Here is a 25323-nt window from a genome sequence, read left to right on the forward strand (position 1 = left end):
GATTGTTGTCAATGACATAGAGGCACAAGAGGATGTTTAAAGAAGAGGGACAGGAAAGGGACATATTTGTTTAAAAATAAATAAATAAATAGTCTATCAATTTATATATGTATTCAAATTAATATACTATAAAAACAAATAATGTATGATCAATTAAATTTTTCCTCTTGTCCTTGGACAAAAAAATGTTTAAATTCTTTTGAAGATAAGGAACACCACAAAGGCACTTAGATGACACATATGCAAACACTTTTTTTTTAAAAAAAAAAAAAAAAACAAGCTTCTGAAATAATCACACTTTTGAAATCAGCTATAAACCAGTCTTGCCATTCTCCTCTAACCTCTGCCATCAACAAGGCATTTTCACCCAGACAATGAAGAGAAGATCATTCTCTGTAAACTCTAGGGATGGTCGTGTGTGAAAATCCCAGTAAATCACCAGTTTCTTAATTATTCAAACCAGTGCATCTGGCACCAACAACCATGCCACACCTTCCCCATTCTGATGCTTGGTTTGAACTTTAGCAGATCATGTCTGACCATGTCTTCATGCCTAAATGCATTGAGTTGCTACCACATGATTGGCTGATTAGATATTTGCATTAACAAGCAGTTGAATATATATATGCATACATACATACATACTTAAATATATATACGCAGTACCAGTCAAGACTATGGACATACTTGTAGGTGTGTCTAAACTTTTGACTGGTACTGTAGTTACAGTCAATAGTTATAGTCTAGTTTATAGGTAAAGACAATTTTAGACTTGTCATATACAATTTTACGACTTTGACTCAAACATTGTATAAGTATTATTATTATTATTATTGATATATGGATGAGGGGAGGTGCAATTCAATGATTGATGTTGCCATGTCGTACAACAGTAGTCTGCCCAAAAATGTCAAAATACGATAGTTATGACTAAAAGGTAGTAATTCATATGACATATTGTCTGACCTTGTCAAAAATCATATGTGTGTAGTTATTGCCACACTTGAAAGTGGAGTGAAAAGCCAACAGTCATAGCATTATTGTGTAAATATGGGAGTAATGGTGCACATTTTCAGACGATCTCTCTTGGAAGGTGTTCATAGTTCTGCACTCAGTTGTTAATATAAAAAGTGACTCACTAATCACGGCATGAGGCGGGTGTGAACATTGGATTGTCATTTTCAGAAAGTTGCCAGACACAGCCCGCCCTAATCTGATGTTGGAAAGGTGTGTGGGAGGAGGTTTCTGACTGTCTAACAAACAGTTCTGACAGTGTACTTGTTGTGCCTTACCTCTCCTGATTCTCTTCTTTTGTGGCATTGATCACCCTCCATACATCATGGTGACTTTCATCCTCTCCACCCCGTTCAGTGCAAGTGTCAGGTAAAGCAAGGAAGGTCACAGACAACATGAACAAAATGTTGCTTTTGGGTATTTTTCATTTTATTTGAACTCAGGTAACCGTTATCCTCAACGTTTGCTATGGCTCTGTATTCTGTCTGGTTTAAAATGTTTTTGTTATCCATACGTTATCTTAGAAAACCTTTTCCAAATTCATTGGATATTATGAAAATCCTTCTGTGAAATGTAAAAAGCTTCTTGAGTCTGCATCGGGGTTCTGTACAGTTCCATGACACACTGTTAAGGTAAATTGAAGACTCTAAATTGGCCTCTGTTGTGGACGTGATTCAGTGTGTTAGGCCTGTGGTAGATTTGTGACCTGTCCAGAGTTTTAATAAACCATGCGTCTGTGCCAGGTGTATTCTGGCCAATAGTCTTTGAAACACTGCATAACAAATTAAGAGGATGACCTCTTGTGTATGGCTGTCAAATCACATCATCACTTGTCTTCTGGGACAAGTTCACTTTTATAGATTACTGGTAGTTCAACCATATCCAGCATTGGTTATTATTGTATGTAATGTTAAGTTAGCTGTGTATTGTCAGTTGGTGTATTTCATATGTGGATCACATTTCACAGCAGGCATGGATGCGTGAGTCACATAGACAGGGCGGAGCAGGGTTTTCTACCTGCTACAGACTCAGCCTCCTTCACTGCATGTATATTGAGTTTTGCCGAGTGATAATGCAGTTGGTTATGCAGGGTTTGGAAACCTAGGCTGTGTTAACTGGTGCTGAATTAATTAACTAGATTGTTTTAACTACAGGATCATAGATACACATTGATTTCATTGATTTATTTTAAAGTGCAATGTAAAGAAACCCCCACAAGGTTGTGCTGCTGCGTCACATTGCCTCTGGTACAGTAAGGTGTTTATTTTAATCATTTTTTAATAGTCTGTACTTGTTTTTTCCACAGTTCTATGTAATATTTACCTGCTGGAGGGCCACGTAGCTGCACATAGACAGAGTGTATTTTGGCCATAAGACAGTTGATTAATCAATACAAATCAATCATTTATAATATATGGATCTACTTGTGGTAATATCTATGTCAATACCACAACAACTTTGAATTTATGTGAACAAAATAATCATGACTCATGTATATTTCACATGATATATATTTATTTTACACAGAATTCATCATGAGGAATCAGGAACAGTGAAAATAGAAACAAGCGGAGAAACAGGTGCATCCTTTGGTGAGGACCTGACGACCTCCTGCACAGGACAAAAAAAATGACACAGTATCATGTTTTATTTGTTCATCCATTTATAGATTATATGTCCTCACACTGGATACAATGACACTATATGGTGCTATAGGTACCAGATCACAATATAATGATATAATTTTAGTATTAACTATACAGACGCTTACGAACCAGTGTGCAGGGTTATTCCAGTCCATTCCTCACTTTGTACTCGTGCACATCTGTGCTGTGCTGCCTGAACAGCTGCAGGTAGAAGACAGACACCACAAGTCATTCAAATGTGCCAACTGGTTTTAGCAGAAAGTTCCTCATATTCACACTACATCCCATCAGAATCACAAATTCAAATTACAACCTTGCAGATCTACAATAAATAACGTTTAGCTTCAATGTATCTGTAAATTACAAAAGAATTCATTTCATATTTTGTGAGAACTTCTTATTGTCCCCTGGGAGGATTAAAACAATTCAATATTTTTGCCCGAGCTGCAAGATAAGACTTGTATTGAAAACACATCAAACCAAAACTATAGCGCTGGGAAACCCAAGGAAGCCCACTAGTATATATACACATTTCTCACAATGTAGTATTTAAGAATGAATTTGCCTCTCAAACATGCATCTTTCACTGTTATTGTCTGCTGGCAAATTCAGCATACTGTCCTTAGTCCTGATCCACTAAAGTTCCATATAAACCAAACCTCAAATATTTTATACATTTCAATCAAATTTTAGATTTGGGAATTGCTTGCAGCTCTTTGCTGCCCTCTACTGAGTGAGACAATGATAGAAACTTTGAAATGCAAAATGCGCTGCATGGTGGAAAAGATGCAGTGTGCTCTGACCCAGTGTTTTTCAGTCCTAGTCCTGGGGCACCCCTGCCCTGCATGTTTTACATGTTTCCTTGCTCCAACACACCCAAGTCAAATGGTTCTTTATCAGGCTTCTGCAGAGCTTAATGGTGAGCTGATCATTTGAATCAGGTGTGTTGGAAGAGGAAAACATCTAAAGCATACCGGGCATGGGGTGCCCCAGAACTAAGACTGAAAACACTGCCCTGACTAAATGAATGATACATTATTGGGTCTTGAATCTTCCTGTGAGAGGTGTATAGATTTCAAGGCAATTATATAAATGCCACAAACAATCATTTTTATGGATTCTAAGTTATTGCAATTTTCTGTGTGAAATGATATAGTCATTTACCAGGCCCCAAAGGAAAACAGATGATCCAAAGGCAAGACCCACTCGCAACCAGTTGGGATTGGCAATGTCAGGTTTGGAGCTTGTGAATACAGATCTGGATCCAACTGCAAAGATACAAAGATAACCACAATGAACACACACCCCAGCAACTGCAGGACATCAATATAGCATTGCAAACCTGGTAGAAGATGACTAAAGACCATTTCCAAACCCTTGGATTTGCTTAGCAATTATACTGTATTTTAAAGTATAGGTTTACAATTGTTCAAGTCTGTCTTTAAACAACAGTCAGGTGTCCATATGAACAGTGACAGAGGTTTTCCTCGCTGTAATCATTCCTCCTGTTCATACTGGATATTAAAAGATCTGCTTTGTGTAAATGATGGGGGCCAAATTCCACAGTGTGTCTACTAGACATGTCAGTTTCAGTTAATTTTGCTTGTGATACAACTTTCATTTGTGAGAGCTGTCCAGCAGTCAGTGGTCTGAGCTAGCGTTAGCTTGACGTTTAGCTCATCCTTCTTCTCCTCAAAGTGTTTTTCAATGCGGTCAGTAGCTCTCGATAGTATAATATGAATATAAGGCGACCCTGATTATGAGACTATTACTAGATTATAAGAATATTAGAGGCAAAAATGCATTTCAAAGTTGATTATGAGTGAGTCATATCAAGTGGATATCTGACACATTTACAGTCTTTTTAGCATCAAATTCCCTCTTTGTGTTTCCTCAGACAGTGTTTCCCTGTTGAGCTGTGGTATAAGTATAGTAACAAAAAGAGGGACTTTGGTACTAAAAAGACTGTAACGTTGAAAGATATCTACTTGATTTGACTCATTTGGATGAATGAAGTTTCATATTAGCTTCAGATAAACTTTTAAATACATTTTTACACAGAAGGAGGACTATGGGTTTTGTCCCCCATCACTTATATTGTACTACTGTGGGTTTTAAAAGCAAGTCGACTAGAAGAATGGCTCCTACCCTAATGTGGGTTTTTTAAATAAGCCGAGCAGCATTAACAACTACCACTCCACCTAGGATAACAAGAATTGTTATTAACGTTAACTGTTACTTGTGGGTAAAGCTTGCATGTTGTGAAGGGTTGAACCTTTCTGTTACACTTGACAAGCTGTATATACTAAGAATATTTTAACAAAGGGTTACGTTACTCCAAAGTAGTAGGTTAAGAAACATTACTATAAAATGCCTTTGAGACTGTGGCGCTAGCGTTACAAGCTAAGCTAAGCTAAGGTCAGGCTTCAAAACAAACACGGCTTTCACGTTTTAAAAAGCAAGATAAAACACGGGTCTGTCAAACTCATAAGTATTCATTCGTTGCTAATGTATCATCTTCTTACCTTTGTTGGCGAGAACAGCTCGAGATAATAACCGATTCAAAGTCATTTTAGCTAAAGAACAGCTCTCTATGTCCGTGCTCTCCTGTCACACCGCGGTTGATTAAACGTCCTGGCAGGCCAGAGTAGACGAGTCCAACAACACCGATGAGTCGAACGTACACATTAGTAATTTTAAACTCAGCAAATATCTGGATTTTATTGATTTTATTACTCCATAACCCCGTTTGGCATCATTACAAATCAAATTCCTCTTCTACACTTATTGATACGGATATTGCCATTAAATTACATTAGAAAATTAATCATTTTTTATGCATCACCAAACATGCACAGGAATTAGGAGATGTGTCTGATGTTTTTGAAATCCCCTGTGACATTTGGCTTACATTCAACGAACCAAAGTCTGTTGAAGAGAAAAAAAGAAAAGAAAATCATCTCGCGTACATCCCCACTGTCCCTTCTCACCAAACTCACCTCTTGGATGGTGATACTCAGAAACGACACCTGTTTCTAAAATGATTTTATTAAAACACACACACACACACACCTCATCCTCGTTAGATTTTTTTAAGTTTATATCTTAAATAACAATATAAACTTTAAAAATAACAATTACATTCAGTTGTTTTCTTCACAGAAATCAGTGAAATACTGAGATATACTTTTTAAGTCCCCCCCCTCAAAAAAGTGCTTTGCTTATTGTTACTTCACCTGAATGTTTGAGCTTAATTGTGCAGAATGGTGTATGTGCAGAGTTTGTTTTCACATTCATCTGATGAAGGAGGAAAGTTTCTCTGGGGTGGGCTTACGGGGAGGATTCTTGACATTACAGCTGGTTCAGAGGCTAATTATTGTCCAGTATGCAACTACACAAGTGTGATGTGGAAACTTGAAGCCTCCAGTGCACAAACACTGAGAATGGATTTTACACTATAGTGGCAGACATCTTGCATCCGGCAGTTAAACTTCTGAAATGTTTTGAAAGCAATATTTGCATATTCATCCATTCTGGATTTTTCAATGAGGAAGAAGAAGTAGGTTAAATTTTAAGGTTTGTAATTAGGCAATTCTACTTTTTATGGAGGAAAAAACATATTAGACACATATTATTCCAAGCAGAGTATTCTTTATATAGTCTATCTTAGAACATGTGTGGAGGGGAGCTTTAAGTTTTCTTACACCCCTTAAAATCTAATAGGCCTCGCAAACCCCCGCGAAGCTTTGGTGACCCTGTCAGGACCCCCAGGTAGATTATATATTATTAGATAGGAATAAGGCATTTTGTTGTTTCATCCCAGTTGAAACATGGATGTATTATAAGAGCATCTCTTGATGTTTTCTGTCGAGCCTGGTGTGACTGACGCGCAGACTCAGAGAGCAGCCTGACCCGGAGGAGAAGCACGTCGGCCATTTTGCTCTGAAGGGGGCCTCGGCTTCAACACGTGAGAGAGAGGAGCGGAGAGGAGCCTGAAGACACTGAAACAGTCCAGGATCTTTGAGTCCAGGAGTATATTATTCATGTGTGAACCCACAGAGGCATAGGACGCCAACATAATGCCCACAATCACTCTGCCGCCGAAGGAGAACGCTCTCTTCAAGAGAATATTGGTAGGATAAATGCCTCAGATAACGTTAGCTTGCTAGCTAATGCTAGTTTGCCAACTAGCCGTCAGTTGTAGCAGTCAGAGCAAGTAGCTAGGGAGTTGCTGGTGAATTAACTAAACGATTCAGTACACTAAACGCATTGTAATTACCATGTCTCTATTATCAATACGTAGGTGTTATCATGCTAGTAAGGAAACAGCTTAATAGGTTAGCGACAAATCATTTGGTGTCCTAGCTATGCTTTTGGCCTTTAGTTGCAACACATCCAAAGTATATCAATGACAAAGCTGCTTGACACATGACAGCCATGCATAAGTTAAGTGTTTATAGTTGAGTTAGCTTTCCAGTGAATGGGAACTTCTTTGGCTGCAGTGCCAATGAAGTTGTGCAACGTTTGTCTCCGGTTCGCTGTAAATAGTTGTAGTTAGTTTGAGTGGTTGAGTTGAGCTCACACTGCTAGCCCCGGTACCACACTTCATTTACTAATGTGAAAATTTAACTATTAAATGACTCTTGCCTCTTCACAACATAGCATGTACGGATGAGGCTAAGTTGTTTTCCAAGTCACGAGAAGCCACACTTGTTTCGGCATAACCAAACAGGCAAAGTAATGTTAAAAAGTCTGTTGTTTAGATGTTGTGCGAGTGTTGAACCCAAAGTATTCAGCCATTTATAGCAGCGGTCCTGTACAGTGTACTAGTAATAATACTAACATGCTAAAGCTAATACTACTATTGGGCATAGGGAGTGTCTGCCCCTTTCTTCTGTCAGTCAGGGACTGGAGTGCATATATTGTAGTGGGAGTTGGCAGGATTTCTATTGTCTCCACTGAGCCAGGCACATCCATCTGACTGCTTGTCTGATCACATCTCATCAACAGCACTCCATCATTCAGGCTGTTCTCAAGTGTTGTCATTCCCATTTATGTGAATGCTGCAGTCTCCTCGTCCTGACTGGACTGTCAAGGAGGCAACGTGTGGAGTATGTGATGCTCTGCTCCATCGTAGCAGGAAGGAGCAGTTATTTCTGCTCACCACTGGAACAGTGTTTGCATTCAGCACTTTTGCAGTAACGTCCTTTTCATGCACCTTTTAGCCCGGCTGTGACCTGAGGATTAGCGCAGCAGCAGAGAGAGTGGCAGGCCGGTCTCACATGAAGTCTGTCTTTGTTTTCTTTTTTGTTGCAGAGATGTTACGAGCACAAGCAGTACAGAAATGGACTGAAGTTCTGCAAACAGATCCTGGGCAACCCAAAGTTTGCTGAGCATGGAGGTAAGAGAAGAGCTAGCTGGCTTGACCTGTATAGAAAAATCATGTTTCACTGTCACTTTGACACATTCACTAGTTGATACACAAAAAGTGACACAATGTTGTGATTGGATCTTTGGATTTACTGAAAGTACGTTGTGATCTTCTTGCTCTTTGACAGCTGCACTCACAAGCCCAAAATAACAGAGACAGAGCTGATGCTGCTGCCTGTTAAACTTTACTAAACCAATATAATAATATCTTACTTCCCAGGAGCATACACTAAGTTATTTTTTTTAGAGCAACTACCCTGGAAGGTGGGGCACAAAGCTGCAGGGAGAGGGGTGTTAAGCAGGTGCATATGTAAGTAGACGGGATCTATAAAAAGGCTGCAAGTAATGAAATATTGTTTTATGGAAAACACACTGGAAGTTCTATTTTTCCTGGTGTGTGTGTGTTGAATAGCAGTGGAGTGGAGATGTAGGGAGAATCTGCCGGTGTTCTCGTCTCTTCTGTGAAAGTACACCACCTCCGTCGCTGCCAAGAGGAATTATGAAATGATGAATTTGTGAAACACCTGGAGCTGTGCACCATTTTCACACCTGTGCACACCTAGTCCATCGCCTCAGAGTGTCAAACCTTTGTTTTCTGAGGTTCACAAGATTGAAAGAAGCTATTCAGACCGTCTCAGCTTCACTTGTAAGAGAGAATACATTTGTTTTAAGTGTCCAGATAGTTGTGTTCATGTGAACGTCAAACCCTGAGGAAGTTGCTGTGATACAAGAGACATAAAACATACATCATATAATGACTCTAGACTAACAGTCTCTGAATGTCAAAGGCCAAAGTGAGAGAAACTTGAGAGAAAGTTGTAATTCTGAAAGCACATTTATCAGGATGATTCCATCTGTGGAACACATTAAAGTAATGTGTTTGTAAAAAAAACAAACAACAAAAAAACAAACAACCCATTTTGTTTATCCATGATTGACACATTTTCATTCTTGCATTTACTCTTGAGTTTCATTGCTCAACTGAGCTTTTTACTTGATTAGCATACACATTATATGACTCATAATGGCCCCGTCCACACACTTTTGTCTACTTTGGGTCTTTGATGCTGTTCCTGGTTTGGTGTAGGCCCTTTAGTTGCAATGAAAGGAAGTCTTACTGCTGCAGCATACAAGGCAAGGCTGCTGTCTATATAGCACATTTAACACCCAGAGTCATTCAAAGTGCTTTATAGACAATAAACAAGAAAGAATATTGTAGCAAGAACAACTAAAGTTATTAAAGAAAACCATAAGTGAGGATAATAACAGAACTATTAAAGCATATCAAATTAAAATATATTAAAAGGTGTAAAGCTGAATATTAAAACTAGAAATTAAAATGATGTAAACACATAAGACGCATATAAATGCATGATAGAAAGGAAATGAAATAATGTAAACACATAAAACACATCTGGCTGTGTTAAGCTCTATGTTAGTGTTCAGTCAAAGGCGGTACAGTCGTGGTATTTTATGCTTCCAACCTTTTGGAGCAACTTCCCTGTTTCAACATGACAGTTCCTCTGTGCACAGAGCCAGCTCCATATAGAGATGCTTTTCCCACTTTGCTGTGTGGGGGAACTCGACTGATCTGCACACAGCAGCTCTGACCTCAACACCTTTTGCCACCGACTGTGAGCCAGAGCCTTATCACCCAACATCAGCGTCGGACCTCACTGACAGATTGTTCACACGTCCACATACTTTTGGCCATATTGTGTACACCATGTTCTTGTGACAACAATGTGCAGAGTTGAAACATATACTTGTCAGTGCTCTCTGGTGGATAAACATTACGTAACAACAACATTTGTTTGTTACTTGTTAACTTTTGTATTTTTTCAGGCAGGCTCTAGTTGTGATGCATCAGCAGGATTTTTGAACAGTTGTGTTTGTAGCATCCTCAACAGTGTCACATTATTTACTGCTCACACTGTTCCATCCAGCTGAAAACTGCAGTTTTCTGTAGGTCATCCCATCAGTTAATGTGAACAAACTGCTTTCATAAACAGAATCAGTGTCAGAAGACACACCCACAAGAAACAGAGCTGAATTAATAAATGACAGGTTTGTTTTTTAATGAGTTTAAGAAATGCAGCTGTTAATTAAATCACTCTTAAACAGGAAGCTTGACTGACCTGAATGTCTCACTCTTGTCCTTGTTCTCCAGAGACGCTGGCCATGAAGGGTTTAACCCTCAACTGTCTGGGCAAGAAGGAGGAAGCCTACGAGCTGGTGAGACGAGGCCTCCGCAACGACCTCAAGAGCCACGTCTGTATCCTTCCACCGCTCCCTCCGGGCCCTTCTCTTCTTGTAGTGTCATGACAAACTTGTTCTTTAACTTAATGTCTGCTTGGTTTGCTCTCCCTCAAAGCTTTCAGACATTTTTAAAAATGCATCGGCTGTGGAAACGTGTGTGTAGCTGTTACCATCCACTGGCTGAGTCCAGTGTGTCCGTGTATGTGTGTGTGTGTGCGTTTGCTTCCTGAACTCGCTCATCCTCTCAGGCTGGCACGTGTACGGCCTGCTGCAGCGCTCGGATAAAAAGTACGACGAGGCCATCAAGTGTTACCGCAACGCTCTGAAGTGGGACAAGGACAACCTGCAGATCCTCCGAGACCTCTCCCTGCTGCAGATCCAGATGAGAGACCTGGAGGGATACAGGGTGAGGATCGCCAGAGAGATGAGGACGGGTGTAAAAATAGGAGTGTCCAGATAAAAGGTCCTGATGGAGGGAGGCAGGAGGAGAATGGATGAAAGGGGGGTTGGTTGGGGTGAAAAGATGGTGCGGGGTCAGCCAGTTGGTGGATGGTCTTTTGGACCAGCTGGCCATTAGGATAATCACATCTGAGTGTTATAACTCACAAGTTGTGTGTGTGTGTTGTGATGGTTGTCTCTCTCCAGGAGACTCGCTACCAACTGCTGCAGCTCCGTCCAGCCCAGCGGGCCTCATGGATCGGCTACGCTGTAGCCTATCACCTGCTGGAGGACTTCGAGATGGCCGCCAAGATCGTTGAGGAGTTCCGTAAAACGCAACAGGTAAGATAAAGCTGTAGACTACTCAACAGAGCTGTAAATATTCTATACAGCCAAGCTACAGTCTCTGTCTCTGCTCTGCTCAGTGTAAAGAAAAGCTCATTACATGTGAGATAAAGAAAGTCAAGTGTTTTTTAATGATTTTAGCAGTTGAGGTGAAGTGATGGTGTTTGACCAGAGGGGGGGTCAGAGTAAAGGTCTTTGGTTATCTGTATCAATGAGATGACAAAATAAACTCCACTCAAGGTCCATTTCTGAAGCTAAGCCTACAGTTTGAATTTGCTTAGTGGTCATGTGGAATTTCCATTTTTTTTCCATCTCAAAAGGTGAAAAATATGAAAGTGTAGTACTCCACCACTTGTAGTAAAAAAAGTATTCAATCTGACGCAGCACAACCAGAGATATTGTCTATTTTTATTCTACGCATTCCTCTAACTTGTCAAAACCTGCTGCCCACATTACCCACAGTGCATCTCAACCACTAACTGTTCTCTCAGGTGTGTTATGTTAGCAGTAGATAATGTAGCGTGGAGGTGCTAGCCTCCAGGAGAGATGAGGAGCGGGCATCACTTGAGGCAGTTGATGAGATTTCACACAGCTCCCTCTGGAGACTATAAAGGCTTTATACAGGAGGACTCTTTTAATAAACATAGTTTATTGGTCCAGACTGGATAATCAAACCTGGAAGCTGATGTTTCATGTTGTCTGCTGGTGATGTGGTGTATCATTCAGGGGTCACAAAACACTAATCAAATCAGCTCCCGTTTCTCTGTGTGTGTGGTTTCTGCGGTTGCCATGGTCACACAACAAGCTGCGACGGCACATTGAAAAAAGTTGACCCATCATCAACTCTCGCTCCATGTCAGCAGCAGATAGTGTTGTCTGTTAACAAGAGTGGCAGCTGCCCTGTCTCTCAATGACTGTCTGTCTGAATGCACTGTCATTACATGAAAAACAATGAGTGGAATGACTTGATATTATCATGCAGGAGAAACAAAATACAATCCAACAGACTAAAAGTATTAAACTGTATACACATTACATTTCATCTTTATCATTTAAATTGGTTTAATATGATTCTGTGCTGTTTTCTAGGCTCTTAAACAAATAGGCATATTTATTTTTCTTTCTAGAGATCTTATGCATCAATAACAACCTGTATGTATTTATACTGTCTTATCAGTCACAATGTGTACTCATCTATGCTTGAAGCAATAACATCCAGCAAATACAAGGAAGCCATCAGTTTGAATTCATAATATGACACTTTTTGCACAGTGTAAGTTGTAGTAGAAGTTGGGGACTTAGAGATGTGTGTGTGTGTGTGTGTGTGTGTGTGTGTGTGTGTTTGTCCAGACGTCTCCAGACAAAGTGGACTACGAGTACAGTGAACTGCTGCTGTATCAGAACCAGGTTCTGAGGGAGGCCGGCCTGTATAAGGAGGCCCTAGATCACCTCAACAACTACGAGAAACAGATCTGTGATAAACTGGCTGTGGAGGAGACGAGAGGTGGGTTCATGCACGTCGTTCAAACAGCAACACCGTTTAGGAAGTGTGTTGAGATAGAATCACTGCAAAAGGTTCAGACAGAATGCTAATGTTGATTTGACTCCTAACAGTAACTGAACCACCAACAGAAGTGAAATTGTTGGTGCTTCTTATGGGGGATTAGACATTCTTTAGCTTTCAGTGGCACTTTATAATCTAGATGTTTGTGTGTATGTATAGGAGAGCTGCTGCTAAAGCTGGAGAGGCCTGAGGAGGCTTTAGAGGTCTACAGGAGACTCCAGGAGAGGAACCCTGAGAACTGGGCCTACTATCAGGGCCTAGAAAAGGCCTTGAAGCCAGGTAAACACTATCCTCACACCCACAGCTCATTACATATTCCTAATATCCATCTCTACGTGTGTATGAATCATTTTTTCACAGACAGTGTTTGTATTTTGCAAGTGTCTTGCTCCAAAAGGTTTTCTGAAACTCTGAATATTTCTGAACATGTCTGCCTTTGTTGTTCTCCTCAGTACATCTGTTCTTTTGAGTCTGTTGTGCTTCCAGAAATATTAATACAGAACTTATTTGATGTGACATTACTTGCTTTTCATTTGTTCATTCATTGTCTTTCTCCAGGTGGTATCGAGGAGCGTCAGAAGATTTATGAGGAGGCCTGGTTGAAGTTTCCTAAAGGCCTAGTTCCTCGAAGGCTTCCTCTTAATTTCCTCACAGGTAAACACAGTACAGCCTCCAGCATCCACTCACTCTACCATCAAAACCTTTTAGTCTTCGGCTGGAGTCGGTTGTGATCATGCAGTATTCAACAGCAGACGGTTCGCTCAGTGAGCAGCAGCCATAGAGAACGTCTTAACATGTACATAATCACATCTCCATCCACTCATTAAGACTGTGACATGCAGGGAAAGCTAGTAAGTGGACCTTGAGTTAAGATGGTTTAGTTTAATCACTATGTCCAAGAGTCCAGAGTCATGGGTGTTGTTCAGCTTATCCTATCAACTACCCCCACACCCCTTCAGATAAATTCAGTGTTTGAGCCAGGATTGTGTGGGAGGGGGTCCAGTGAAGCCTGTTAGCACTGTTCTATTGCATCACTGCTTCATCCAGAGTACACAATAAACAATCCAGTGAAAACTGTGCATGCAGTGAGTGATAGAAAATAAATATGAGAATTGATATTGGACAAATTCTAAAAGACATGTAAGCAATGTTTTCAATTACATCCAATATATGAGAACATTTAGAACATTATTATTATTATTATGATGGATGGGAAATAGGTGATAGCTGTTCTGTGTCACCAGGGCTTAACTGTTTCACTTAACACACACAGTTTATATCTGCAAAACCAGGCCCAATCAGGTAGCATTTACTATACAATTCTTAATAATCATTCTAATAAAAAGAGCCATTAGATTAAGTGAAAACTGTCATTTTCCACTTAAGGTAATAATGACAAACTGCTTGCAAGTCACGTCTGGTAATTACAGCTGAAGTGAACTATCTCAATGTTGATAGCTCTGTCTCACTGTGGCTGCTGATGTTATAAGCTAGTTTCACAGACTCAAAGCTGAGGTCCTGATTAAAAAAGATGAAAAACACTCAAATAAAGAGACAGATAACAGTATAATAAGTATAATCGAGGGATTCTGACTATTGTTCACTATCAGCTGCCAGTCAGAAGTCGACCGCTGTCTAGCTAGGATGTGTGGGGCTGGAAATCACCTGCACTGTCAGGTAACGCTTTAAATACAGAAGACTTATCAAAACAATACAGACTGGAGTTTGTTTTTGTAACAGTTGACTCTTGTCTGAATGCACAGATAGCAGCTTCACCAGGGAACTGCTAACAGTTTCATCTGGTTGTTTGGTTAGCTAAAAATGAGAAGCCGACTGACAGCATTGACAATTCCCTTGATTTTATGTGGACAACTGAGCACAGTGAGGTTGCAGCGACTCATCCTGTATCAAACCCTGTATATTACCACCCTCGTGTGCTATGTGTCAGTACAAATCTCACGTTACTGTACCTTTTACTGTGTGTTGTGCTGGTCAGGGGAGAAGTTTCGTGAATGTCTGGACAGCTATCTGAGGATGAACTTCAGTAAGGGCTGCCCGCCCGTCTTCACTACCCTCAAATCCCTCTACACTGACAAAGACAAGGTAGGCCCCGCTGACATTTACAACACATGGCTGCACACTGAAATTCTTGTCCCTCTTGGTCTGAATATAAACAGTTTAACCTTTTTTCTCCTCACGCAGGTTTCAATCATTGAAGAATTAGTAGTTGGCTATGAAACTTGTTTAAAAAGCTGTCGAATGTTTAATGCAAATGGTGAGTGTTGCTCGGTCATGGATTGACTTTATTTTTCTTGTCATAGCATCATATAGTCATTTACTCTCTGTAGCCAAGTTTCCATCCAAATGTAATGCACATTTTCACAGAAATATCCAGAAAATCAGCAAAAGAAAATGCAAATGAATGCATGTCTCCATCCAGTACTGTTGTGTTAATATTGAACATAGAAACAGGTGGATGGAAACGCTCTTTGTGATTGGCTACTTTAAGATAAACTGTCTGTGGTCCTTAGTTTCTTTGTTAAACCCCAGTCCATGTAAATCACATATAAAAGCAGAGCTGTGAATCCAGTCACATGACAGCTGTTATTTTAAATGTGTGTGTACAGATGATGGGAAGGAGGAGCCCCCCACCACCCTGTTGTGGGTACAGTATTTCCTGGCACAGCACTTTGACTTCGTAGGTCAGCCCATCCTCGCTCTGGACTACATCAACGCCGCCATCGATAGCACGCCCACGCTCATCGAGCTCTTCCTCATCAAGGCCAAGATCTACAAGGTTCGGGCATAAACTCCGCACATACGTTAAGGACACGCACGTATCAGCTCATTTGTTTGTGGTTGTTTACCAGCGTCCTTTCGCTCCGCAGCATGCAGGCAACATAAAGGAAGCAGCTCGGTGGATGGACGAGGCTCAGGCCCTGGACACCGCCGATCGCTTCATCAACTCCAAGTGCGCCAAGTACATGTTGAAGGCTGGCCTCATCAAAGAAGCAGAGGAGATGTGCTCCAAGTTCACACGGGTGAGACACAGCTCAAAGGGTGTATGTGTTGTCGCAGTGATGATCTGGTATTTATGCATCAGACAGATGAGTAGTTCGGTGCAGTATGGGTGCGTGCAGAATGGGATTTCTTGCTCAGTGGTTAAAAATAGTGTTGTTTACATTTGTGCCTGAGCTCTTCAGGGATGTTGTTTCATCTGCTAGTTTAATGTGCCCGTGTTTCCACTGGAGGGTCCAAATGAAGTTCCAGGGAGATTGTTTTACCCCCCCAAAAAGTCCCTGCAGGGGTGGTAGTACTTTTCAAAAAGTACAGGAACTTTGGAGGCGGGGTTTGCAAGGATGATTGTCGCTGATTTGGTCAAATACACACAGCTGCTTCAACTTGTGTTCCGCTTCATTCATAGAACAAGGAAGTACTGTAGTATCAATTTAGCCATTATAGGATGAGGGGAGGACATTTCTCTTTGTTTGATTACCTTCAAAGTAAAGTTAGGCTTTACTGTCAGCCCCCCAACCCATTTTAAAAAAGTGGGAGAAATAGCGCCATGGAGCTGAGAGCACAAGCGCAAGACAGAGACAGCGTGGTGGTGGTCGAGTAAATGAAGAGAGGGAGCGGCGGTAGAGAGAACACAGCTGGTAAATTACAGAAATAAAATGTTATTTTCTGATTTGTTTCACGGCGTTAACGGTCAAAAGCAGAGATAAATAACCATCAAACACTCAACAGATGATTTACTGTGGAGACAGTTGTTTCAGTTTCATTTTCCTCCTTTACGTTTCTCCTTTTCATTTATTCATTACATCCAACTAATGCAGCAGTAAATACAAAGAACAGGACTAATCTGTGTTGTTGTTTCCACATCATGTGTTAATACTGCGTCTCTAAATGCTGCCGCCATTTTTAATTCCTCATTGGTCTAATTTGCATGATCTACCTAAACAGGTGTGATATTCTTCCTTTGACTCCTGAGTAACATTTTAAAGAGTGAAACTAGCGTTCCCCAAGTTGCAACTCATTTACAACAAGTTTTTTTTTTTTTCAGTTTCCTGAATCCCACTTGGGACATTCTTACAGTCAGCTGCACAAAAAAGTGGTCAGAGGTTCAGGATAAATACAGGAAAAAAAATGACCACCAACCACCATCTCACTAGCTACAGGTTCTCTAGCTACACAGTGTGTTAATGTGTGTGTGTGTGTGTGTGTGTGTGTGTGTGTGTGTGTGTGGTTTCAGGAGGGGACGTCGGCAGTAGAGAACCTGAATGAGATGCAGTGCATGTGGTTCCAGACGGAGTGTGCCTTGGCCTACAAGGCTATGAACAAGTTTGGCGAGGCCCTGAAGAAGTGCCACGAGATTGAGAGGGTGAGTCTGCAACACATGGGGATTAACACCAGTCACGTCTGCCCCACTCCACACAGCTGCTGTCATCACAAATGAGAAACTAACATTAATTAGTTACAGCTGATCTAATATGCTGCTGCTGATGTGACGGTCTGTCTGCTACCTACAGTATGTTTTCTGTTGCTCTTTGCTAATGAAAATAAGTGAGGAGAGATAAAAGCTCTGATATGAGATTCATTAGCGTTGGAACTTAATGAATCCGGGTATTTTGCCGACTGGGAACCAGATCCAAAATGGAACTGACTACCAGAACTCATCCCTACACCTGAGGGTGCCTGTTACATAAGATTAAACATAAAGATTAAACATAGATTAAAACATAAAGAATAGCTGAATGCATTATGTACCATCGCCGCCTCAAAGCCCCAGCTTGATTAGCTTGAATAGCTTGATTAGCTTGATTAGCTTGATTTAGCGTATTTAGCGATTTGATTTGCAAAGTGACAATTCTTGGAACACACTGGATCAGCAGCACTTGCGTGAATCATTTTTTACATGCAGTCTGACTCTCCTTTTCTCTCCTCATCGTCTCCATCAGCATTTTGTGGAGATCACAGATGACCAGTTTGACTTCCACACCTACTGCATGAGGAAGATGACGTTGCGCTCCTACGTGGACCTGCTGAAGCTAGAGGACGTCCTGCGGCAGCATCCGTTCTACTACAAAGCAGCTCGAACCGCCATCCAGATCTACCTGGCCCTGCACGACAAACCTCTGACTGACGACAACAAGGAGAGCCAGGCAGACACCGGTTAGACTGTGTGTGTGTGTGTGTGTGTGTGTGTGTGTGTGTGTGTTGCAAACAGTACAGTTTGTACTCAAATTATACTTTGGCTTTGATTCTGACTCCTGCTGTTGTTTTTTAATGTGTCATGGGTCTAATGAGCCCAGACTTCATGGTTCTTCAGAGGCAGCGGACACTTAAGTTTGGTGATAATAGCATCTTAAATGTACTAATACTGTATATCATTTATGTTCTGTATAGAGAATCTGACAGACAAGGAGCTGAAGAAACTGCGCAACAAACAGCGAAGAGCCCAGAAGAAGGCACAGCTAGAGGAGGAAAAGAAGAACGCAGAGAAAGAGAAGCAGCTGAAAAACCAGAAGAAGAAGAAAGAGGACGACGACGAGGAGATAGGAGGGCCAAAAGAGGAGCTAATACCAGATAAACTGGCCAAGGTGGGTTCACGTTTACCACTTTCAGCATGGCCGGAGTAGAGCACAGATGAATAACGTGACACGGTTGACTCGTTTTTACCAGCCGGACAGTCCTCTGGAGGAGGCGGTGAAGTTCCTGATCCCTCTGAAGAACCTGGTGCGGAACCAGATCGAGACTCACCTCCTGGCCTTCGAGATCTACTTCAGGAAAGGTCAGATACTCCCAGCCCGCATGTCGCCACCTTTCACACACTCATTAGCAATAGTCCAGCTGTAAGCAGAGGTAGAAAACATTACATCTTCAGATGATTTTAAACCTGACTGTATATGTGTCTTTGTCTCTGCATTCCTTCCAGAGAAGTACCTGTTGATGCTGCAGTCAATAAAGAGGGCTGTAGCCATCGAGCCTTCTAACCCATGGCTGCACCAGTGTCTAGTGCGCTTCTTTAAAGGAGGTGAGGGGGGAGACGTTTCACAGTTACATGAAGGTTTTCTACATGTTCACTTTGAATCATCTAAAAACCGTCTTTCTTTTTAATGTGTGTGTGTGTGTGTGTGTAGTGAGTGAGAGTGCGGACCTGCCGGAGGCGGTGAGGACGGTGTTGAAGCAGGAGATCTCCAGGCTGTTTGGGGAGAGCAACCCCCAGAGCTACAACAAGAACTACCTGAGCCAACACTCCAACTCCATCCCCCACAGACTGGCTGGTACGCAAGCACACACTCTGCTCTTACAACCAACACATAGCACCGCATCACCACTCATTTGTCTAGCGCACAGTAGGGTATGTTTCAAAAATCAATGACCTCGTTATGAACCACTACCGCAACCTCACGAGACTCACTCATGGGCCTCATGCAAGAAACACTCGTATGAACAGATTTCTTCTTCTGTGGCCTCTCATATGATTACAGACACTGATAAATGTGTCTGCTGATTTCTGACAGTAGGAATTAAAGCTCTGCAGTGTGAAATTCTTCTTTTACTTTGGAGACATGTTTGTGAATGAAACGAAGCAGAACAGGTCGCCTTATATGGACATTTCAGGGGTGTTGACTATGCTTATCTCAGGAACGTTCCCCTCATGAACAGGTGCAACACAAGCAAACGTACAAACAAAAAGACTAGAGCATGAGGCCCAATGACTTAATCTTTTCTTTTAAAATGTTCTTATCATCACCTGTTGGACTAACATTGATGTGAAGCAGCTTGTCATCAGTTAGAGTCTCTTGTTTTCCAGCTGCTAAGATGATGGTCTACCTGGAGCCTCCTTCTGATAAGATGGCCTGCGAGATAGCGACGGCCCTGGACGAGTCGCTGTCAGGAGGAAGCATCCAGGTCTGCCATGATTTACACACAACTATAGTAGCAGACATAACACACCCTGCTGCCACTGGTTGACAACACCTCCATGAAAATGAATGAATGTGTGTGTGTGTGTGTGTTGCAGATCTGTACCGAGGTGCTGGAGGCTCTGCGCGACGGGCAGCTGGGTGAGGCTCAGCAGAAGGCGGCCGAAGCTTACCGAGCCGCCTGCCATAAGATCTACCCCTACAGCTTGGCTTTCATGCCTCCCGGTTACCAAGACAACAGCACCAACATCAGTGCCAACGGCGACCTGTCGGCAGGAGAGCACGACGACATGGCAAACGAAATGTGAGCTCGGAGGAGGAGGAAAGAGGAAGAGGTGCGAACACGCCGCCAGACGCCTTAGTCCACCAACACACCCGTTCCCCCCCAACCCAACCCAGCCCCCCCCCCTCACCCCACCTCCCACCCACCCTCTCCCCTCCCCCTCCACTCCCGGGCTATGGCAGCTGTGTGTCGCCCCTGCATTGCACTGATCTGGATGGACTGAGCGCCGCAGGAGAGAGCGAAGGGAGCTGGCACATAGAGGAAGACGATGCCCATTTAACTTTTTTAAACAATAAAAAAAAGGCCCTGTCCACAAAAAAACCAACAACAGATAAATACAGTATGGAGAGGCGAAAGAGGATTCTGGGAAAAGTGGACACTGGCTGATGGCTTCTGTAAACACAGTCTAGGTTTTCTATGACTCCTGTGTTTTCACGCCATGTCCTTCTTGTAGGTGCATCTGCTTCTCACGTTTTTAAAAGTAATTTATATATTACAAACTGACAAAATTAATAAAACAATGTTTGCAAAACCAAACGGTACCATTGTAATAGTGGTGGTGATGTTGTTGTTCAGAATGTGAGCTGCTGTTTGCCAAAAACAAACAATAGAAAAAAAAAAAAAGGGAAAATTGCTGGTTTTCCAGGGAGGTCGTAGTAATCAGCTGCCCACTCCCTGCAGTTCTCTGCTGTGCCACACGAGGGCGCTGCCTGCTCCCAACATGAACTGGAGGAGGAGGAGGGGGGTGAGCAGGAGGTGACTGAATGAGCTGCAGATGTCAGGGTTGTGATACTGTGTGACATTCAAATGTTCATGACTGCCTGCATCTCTTCCGTTGGATCCTGGTGGGGAAACAGCAGTGAGAGGTCCAATGAAAACCACTTGTTTCCAGCTTTTATTCCCACTGGATTCAGCCCACCATCAACCTGCTCCTGTTTAGCAACCACCAAGGAGTTCTGAATAAAACTGGGTTGAATAAAACTTGTTTTCTGAAAGGAGTCATTTTAATGAATTGCACTGAGATATATACGTAGAGCGAGCTAGATTTAATAAATGTCCTGTTGCTGAGAATGCAAAAGAATTCACTTTACACTGACAGTATTCAGAGCCGTTTGACATGATGCTGCCTGTCAGAGGGGAAAAACTCATGAGTCAGGACCTTTCTGTCTTTCAGTCAGTGAGGTGAACTTGTGTGCGTGTCATCGTACATAGAAGCAGTTGAGCAGAGAACATGAAGCTGGACCTTCACAGTTTGGCTCGCTGTGTGTGTGTGTGTGTGTGTGTGTTCAGAGCCTCCACCTGTCCAGTGTTGTGGGAGCTGAAGAAGGTGTGTTCCTGATTCAAGTAGGTGGTGATGAACTCTCTTCAGGATAACATCCAGGAACAGGTCTGCTGCTGTGTGTTTGAAGATAGAAAGATGCAAGATGTGAACATCTGAGCCACAGTGCAGGTACAACTACTTTTGCATGGAAAGTGACACAACCATGGCAGCCCATTTATAACAGGGAAAGAAAACATCTGATGAAATGTAAGATACATAAAAATAGCCTGCTTGGAATAATGTGTGGTATGTTTTTTCCACAAAAAAAAGTCTGATTACCTCATCAAAAAATCCTTCAAATTAGATCATCCACTCCCTTACTGAAAAATTCAGAATCATGTTCATTTCAAAAGTGTAACCGCTGGATGCAAGATGGTCCTACTTAAAGAAAAAGTCCATTCTTAGTGTTTGTGCACTCAAGGCTTTAAGTTTCCACATCACACTTGTGTAAGTTGCAAACTGGACCACGATTAGCTTGCTAACTACTTGTGATGTCACAAATCCTGCTCGTAGGCCCGCCCCTTAAAATCAGATTTTCAATGAGCTCAGAGAAACTTTCCTCCTTCAGCAGATGAATATGAAAACAAACTCTGCACATACATCATTCTACACAGAGAAGAGAACAACATCCAACTGAAGGAACAAGAAGAAAAACATGTTTTTGAGTGGAGGGACTTTAAGGTAGGTCAGAATTATTAGATACAAAGTGAGAATTCTGATGAAATGAGACCAAATTTTGTGGGGGTTCTGGGATTTACCAAGTCACACTTTGATTCATTTCTATCCAAATTTTGACATTAAAAGTCAAAACTTTACTTTCTCATAATTTTGATTCAACATCATATTTTTTCTCATTATTTGTAATTGTAGCTTACCATCTCATAATTCTAACTTTTTAATCATCATTTTTTCAAGTAAAACATCTGACAAATATATTACAATTTTTACTCACTGTTTTGACTTAGTAAAGCTTCAGAGATGTACTAAATAAGAATGATTAATTATTACCATAACCTACTGATATTGTAAATGTTGCCCTTTTGCACCTTGTATACACACTGTAGACAAGTGTCACTATTCATTTCAGGACATGAGGAGATTTTCATCATCAGGCTCAAAAGTTTGACTTATATCTTATGATTTGATGTACAGTAGTATATCCAATAATTCTGTAGTATCTTATGACTTTGACATTGTACAACTTTTACTTAGTAAGTAAAAAGTTTGATAAAGTATTATAGCTTTGACTTAAAAAGTAAAAAAAAAAAAATATTAAATTTAAAATATTGATTAGTAAATTTTTCACTTTACTTTTAGTGAGTTAAATTTTTGACAGAATCTCATAACTTTGGCTTTAAAAGTCATGGCTTAGGATGTCAGTATCTCATCATTTTGACATCAAATCTTATAAGTTTGACTTGGTGAGTAAAACGTTTTACAAAGACTTTCATAACTTTGAGTTAAGAAGTCAAACATGTCGGTGTTTCATAATGTTGTCTAACTCTCATAATGACTCATTCATATCATTTTGACTAAAGAGCAGTAAGATTTATACATAAAGTGGATTCAAGGGAGCATGTAACAGACATAATAACATTTATTGATCTGGTTGAGTTACAGACATTATTAGTTTTTTACAGGGCAAAAAACAGTAGAAAACTTACAGAAGTTACTTGTATTTGGCTCTGAGGACGAGGACCATAGAAGGATATTTAAGTGTCAGCATCAGTGTGCACAGACTACTTTACAGCAGATGTGTATTTCAGTTAAAAAGACTTCATCAATGTTATCATCATCATCATCATCTCTACCTTCATTGTTCCACTCCAGGTCACAGAGACCTTCACTGGTAATATCTTCAGAGGATGTGTATCTGGAGTACAAATGTATGGAAACAGCTTTTCAGTGAAAGTGTGTGTGAAGGTGTGTATGTGTGTGTTGGTGTCAGGATCAGAGAATGACAGTTTTCCTTTGTCCCAGTACAGATGCATTCTGATCCTCTGAGGTTTTCTCCTTAGTGGGAGATCAATACCTTTATCTGATGGGGAGAGTGCTGTGTATTCATCATTACAAAACCCTATTCTCCATAATCCAGAGCGTACATCTTCCTTCCTCTGGACGGACACTTCTAACACACCCAGATCCCACCATGTGTCCTCTCCAACCTCAACATCCGAGCTATGAGTCCCTGAGTTGAAGCCCTCAGAGGTCAGGACAGACCAGGGGTCTGCAAATCTCTCTGGATTATCAGGAAGCTGCTGTTCATCTCCACATCTCACACTGGTCAGATCTTCAGACAGGATGAGTTTTGAACCAGCAGTGTTTGGGTCCAGAATCACAGGAGTGTAGGAGACCATCTCTTTCATCTTGTTCCAGATGTTGAAGGTCAGGTTGCCCAGGTGTTTGGTCACATCTATCAGAGCTCCTGAGAGCAGCTGTGGATCATCCAGCAGGAGGTGCTGCTGGACTCTTTCCACTGCAGCCTTGTAGTTGTGCAGGAAGGAGACGTCTGCAACTCTCAGCTCCTCCTCTGTGGCTGTGACTGTGTGTGAAAGAGCTGCTATCTCTCTGCTCAGAGCCTCAATCTTCTCCTTCATCATCTGACTCTTCTGCTCCTCTTCCTCCCTCAGTGCAGCCATCCTGGCCTCCTCTTCCTCTTCTAGAAACTGGTGAAGCTTCTTAAACTGCTCCTTAATCTGCCTCTTTGTGTTTTGGGCCTGGACCTTGATGTGTTCTGCTGTTTGATCCCAAAGTTGTTGAACTTTATTAAAAAGCTTCAGTTTCTCTTTTAAGGGTTTCAGGGATTTCTTGAGTTCCTCCCCAAGATCTTGTGCAGCTTCATCAATGGGACTGAATGTGTGGTTGGTGTGTTTTTTAGAGTCTCTGCAGACAAGACACACTGGCTGCTGATGATCCAGACAGAAGAGTTTGAGTTTCTCAGAGTGCAGACTGCAGAGAGCCTCAGACCCTGATGAAGCTCTCTGATCTCTCTCCAGTAAGAAGGCCTCACACAGGTTCTTTAACACCAAGTTACAAGGTGGTTCAAACTTTGAAGATGTCTTGCAGACTGGACACTCCTGACTTTGTTTCTCTGTCCACCAGCTGTGCAGACAGGCTTTACAGAAGCTGTGGCTACATGACAGGAGGACAGGATGTTTGAAGATGTCATGGCAGACAGGACAGCACAGATCCTCCTCTGAACAAGACGCCATTTTCCTCTGTGAGTAAAACGAAACTCTTGACAGGCAGACAGCTCAAACAGCTCAGCGTGGTGAGGCTCCACTCCTTGAATCCCGTTTTTATTAAAACTGCATTCAGTGTGTGCAGTCAGTTACTGGTTGAAGTGGCAGTATTCCAGTATTCCAGTATTCCCTCGTGTAGTTGTCCTCCCTCGGTGGAAGTCACTGTGTTTGTCCCACAGTGAACCTGATCTTCTGTGTGTGTCAGTGTGTGTTTCCACAATGAGGAAGACAGTCTGTTTCCTGGTTTGTCTTTGATGATTTGCATACAAGGTGGAGCTTTGTTGGGTTGTATCTGGGTTTCAAGTCTAACACAGACAGTGTTATTAAAGCCTTAAAGAAAGAGCATTAATACAGTGTGATAAAGCAACACTGCCTTTGTATACATGGAGGAATGTTGAGTTCCTCAACAGATAAATGAAATCATCCTCACCTGAAGTTTCGGGTGGTTTAACCTATTTATGACAAATGATACACTTTACATTTCTCTGGAGCGTTTTCCAAAGTAAACATGTATTGTTGGATTGTTTTTATTTTCATGCAGGCAACTGCTGATTTTTATCTCATTTCAGATCCAGAAAAAGAATCTGTTTTTAAGTCTTAATACAATAAAACTTTGCTGTTCACATGACAAACTGGTAATTACATTAACTGTGATATGACTTGAACGCAGCATGACAAAGCGGCATGCAGGGACTGTAGTGAAACTCTTCCTGCTGGTGTGTTCAGGGATGCTCAGACATTCAAGATTTAAGTCGAGTCTGTCAGATTTTGTGTATTATTTGTGTTGTGGATTTGACTTTCCACTACTGAGCTTGTCAGTGCAATGCCTTCAACAGACACCTGTCAGTTCAG

At 41.5% G+C, this 25323-nt stretch overlaps 3 protein-coding genes across 3 annotated transcripts; 1 reads left to right on the plus strand and 2 right to left on the minus strand.

The window, feature by feature from the left end:
* Nucleotides 1–2509: 2509 nt before the first annotated feature.
* ndufc1 (NADH:ubiquinone oxidoreductase subunit C1) lies at nt 2510–5316 on the minus strand. Its single transcript, XM_044363502.1, has 4 exons — nt 5186–5316; nt 3825–3928; nt 2790–2861; nt 2510–2625 (listed from the first exon to the last, which is right to left on the minus strand). The coding sequence occupies exons 1-3, from the start codon at nt 5229–5231 to the stop codon at nt 2802–2804; spliced, it is 210 nt and encodes a 69-aa protein (XP_044219437.1). The 5' UTR covers nt 5232–5316; the 3' UTR covers nt 2510–2625; nt 2790–2801.
* A 1224-nt stretch (nt 5317–6540) lies between these two features.
* On the plus strand, nt 6541–20903 carry naa15a (N-alpha-acetyltransferase 15, NatA auxiliary subunit a). The gene is given in 21 exon segments (XM_044363501.1): nt 6541–6793; nt 7977–8061; nt 10261–10365; nt 10598–10755; nt 10995–11129; nt 12483–12636; nt 12856–12975; nt 13255–13350; nt 14693–14799; nt 14899–14971; nt 15324–15493; nt 15585–15737; nt 16949–17077; nt 17655–17868; nt 18103–18296; nt 18379–18487; nt 18632–18730; nt 18837–18980; nt 19514–19611; nt 19724–19814; nt 19817–20903. Coding segments are annotated over 21 exon segments (2967 nt in total). The 5' UTR covers nt 6541–6739; the 3' UTR covers nt 20296–20903.
* A 1909-nt stretch (nt 20904–22812) lies between these two features.
* On the minus strand, nt 22813–24870 carry LOC122991053 (nuclear factor 7, ovary-like). The gene has a single exon (XM_044364655.1). It carries the CDS (start codon nt 24439–24441, stop codon nt 22996–22998), a length of 1446 nt encoding a protein of 481 aa, XP_044220590.1. The 5' UTR covers nt 24442–24870; the 3' UTR covers nt 22813–22995.
* Nucleotides 24871–25323: the final 453 nt, after the last annotated feature.

Source organism: Thunnus albacares, chromosome 10 (assembly GCF_914725855.1).
Source record: "Thunnus albacares chromosome 10, fThuAlb1.1, whole genome shotgun sequence".
Taxonomy (NCBI): Eukaryota; Metazoa; Chordata; class Actinopteri; order Scombriformes; family Scombridae; genus Thunnus; species Thunnus albacares.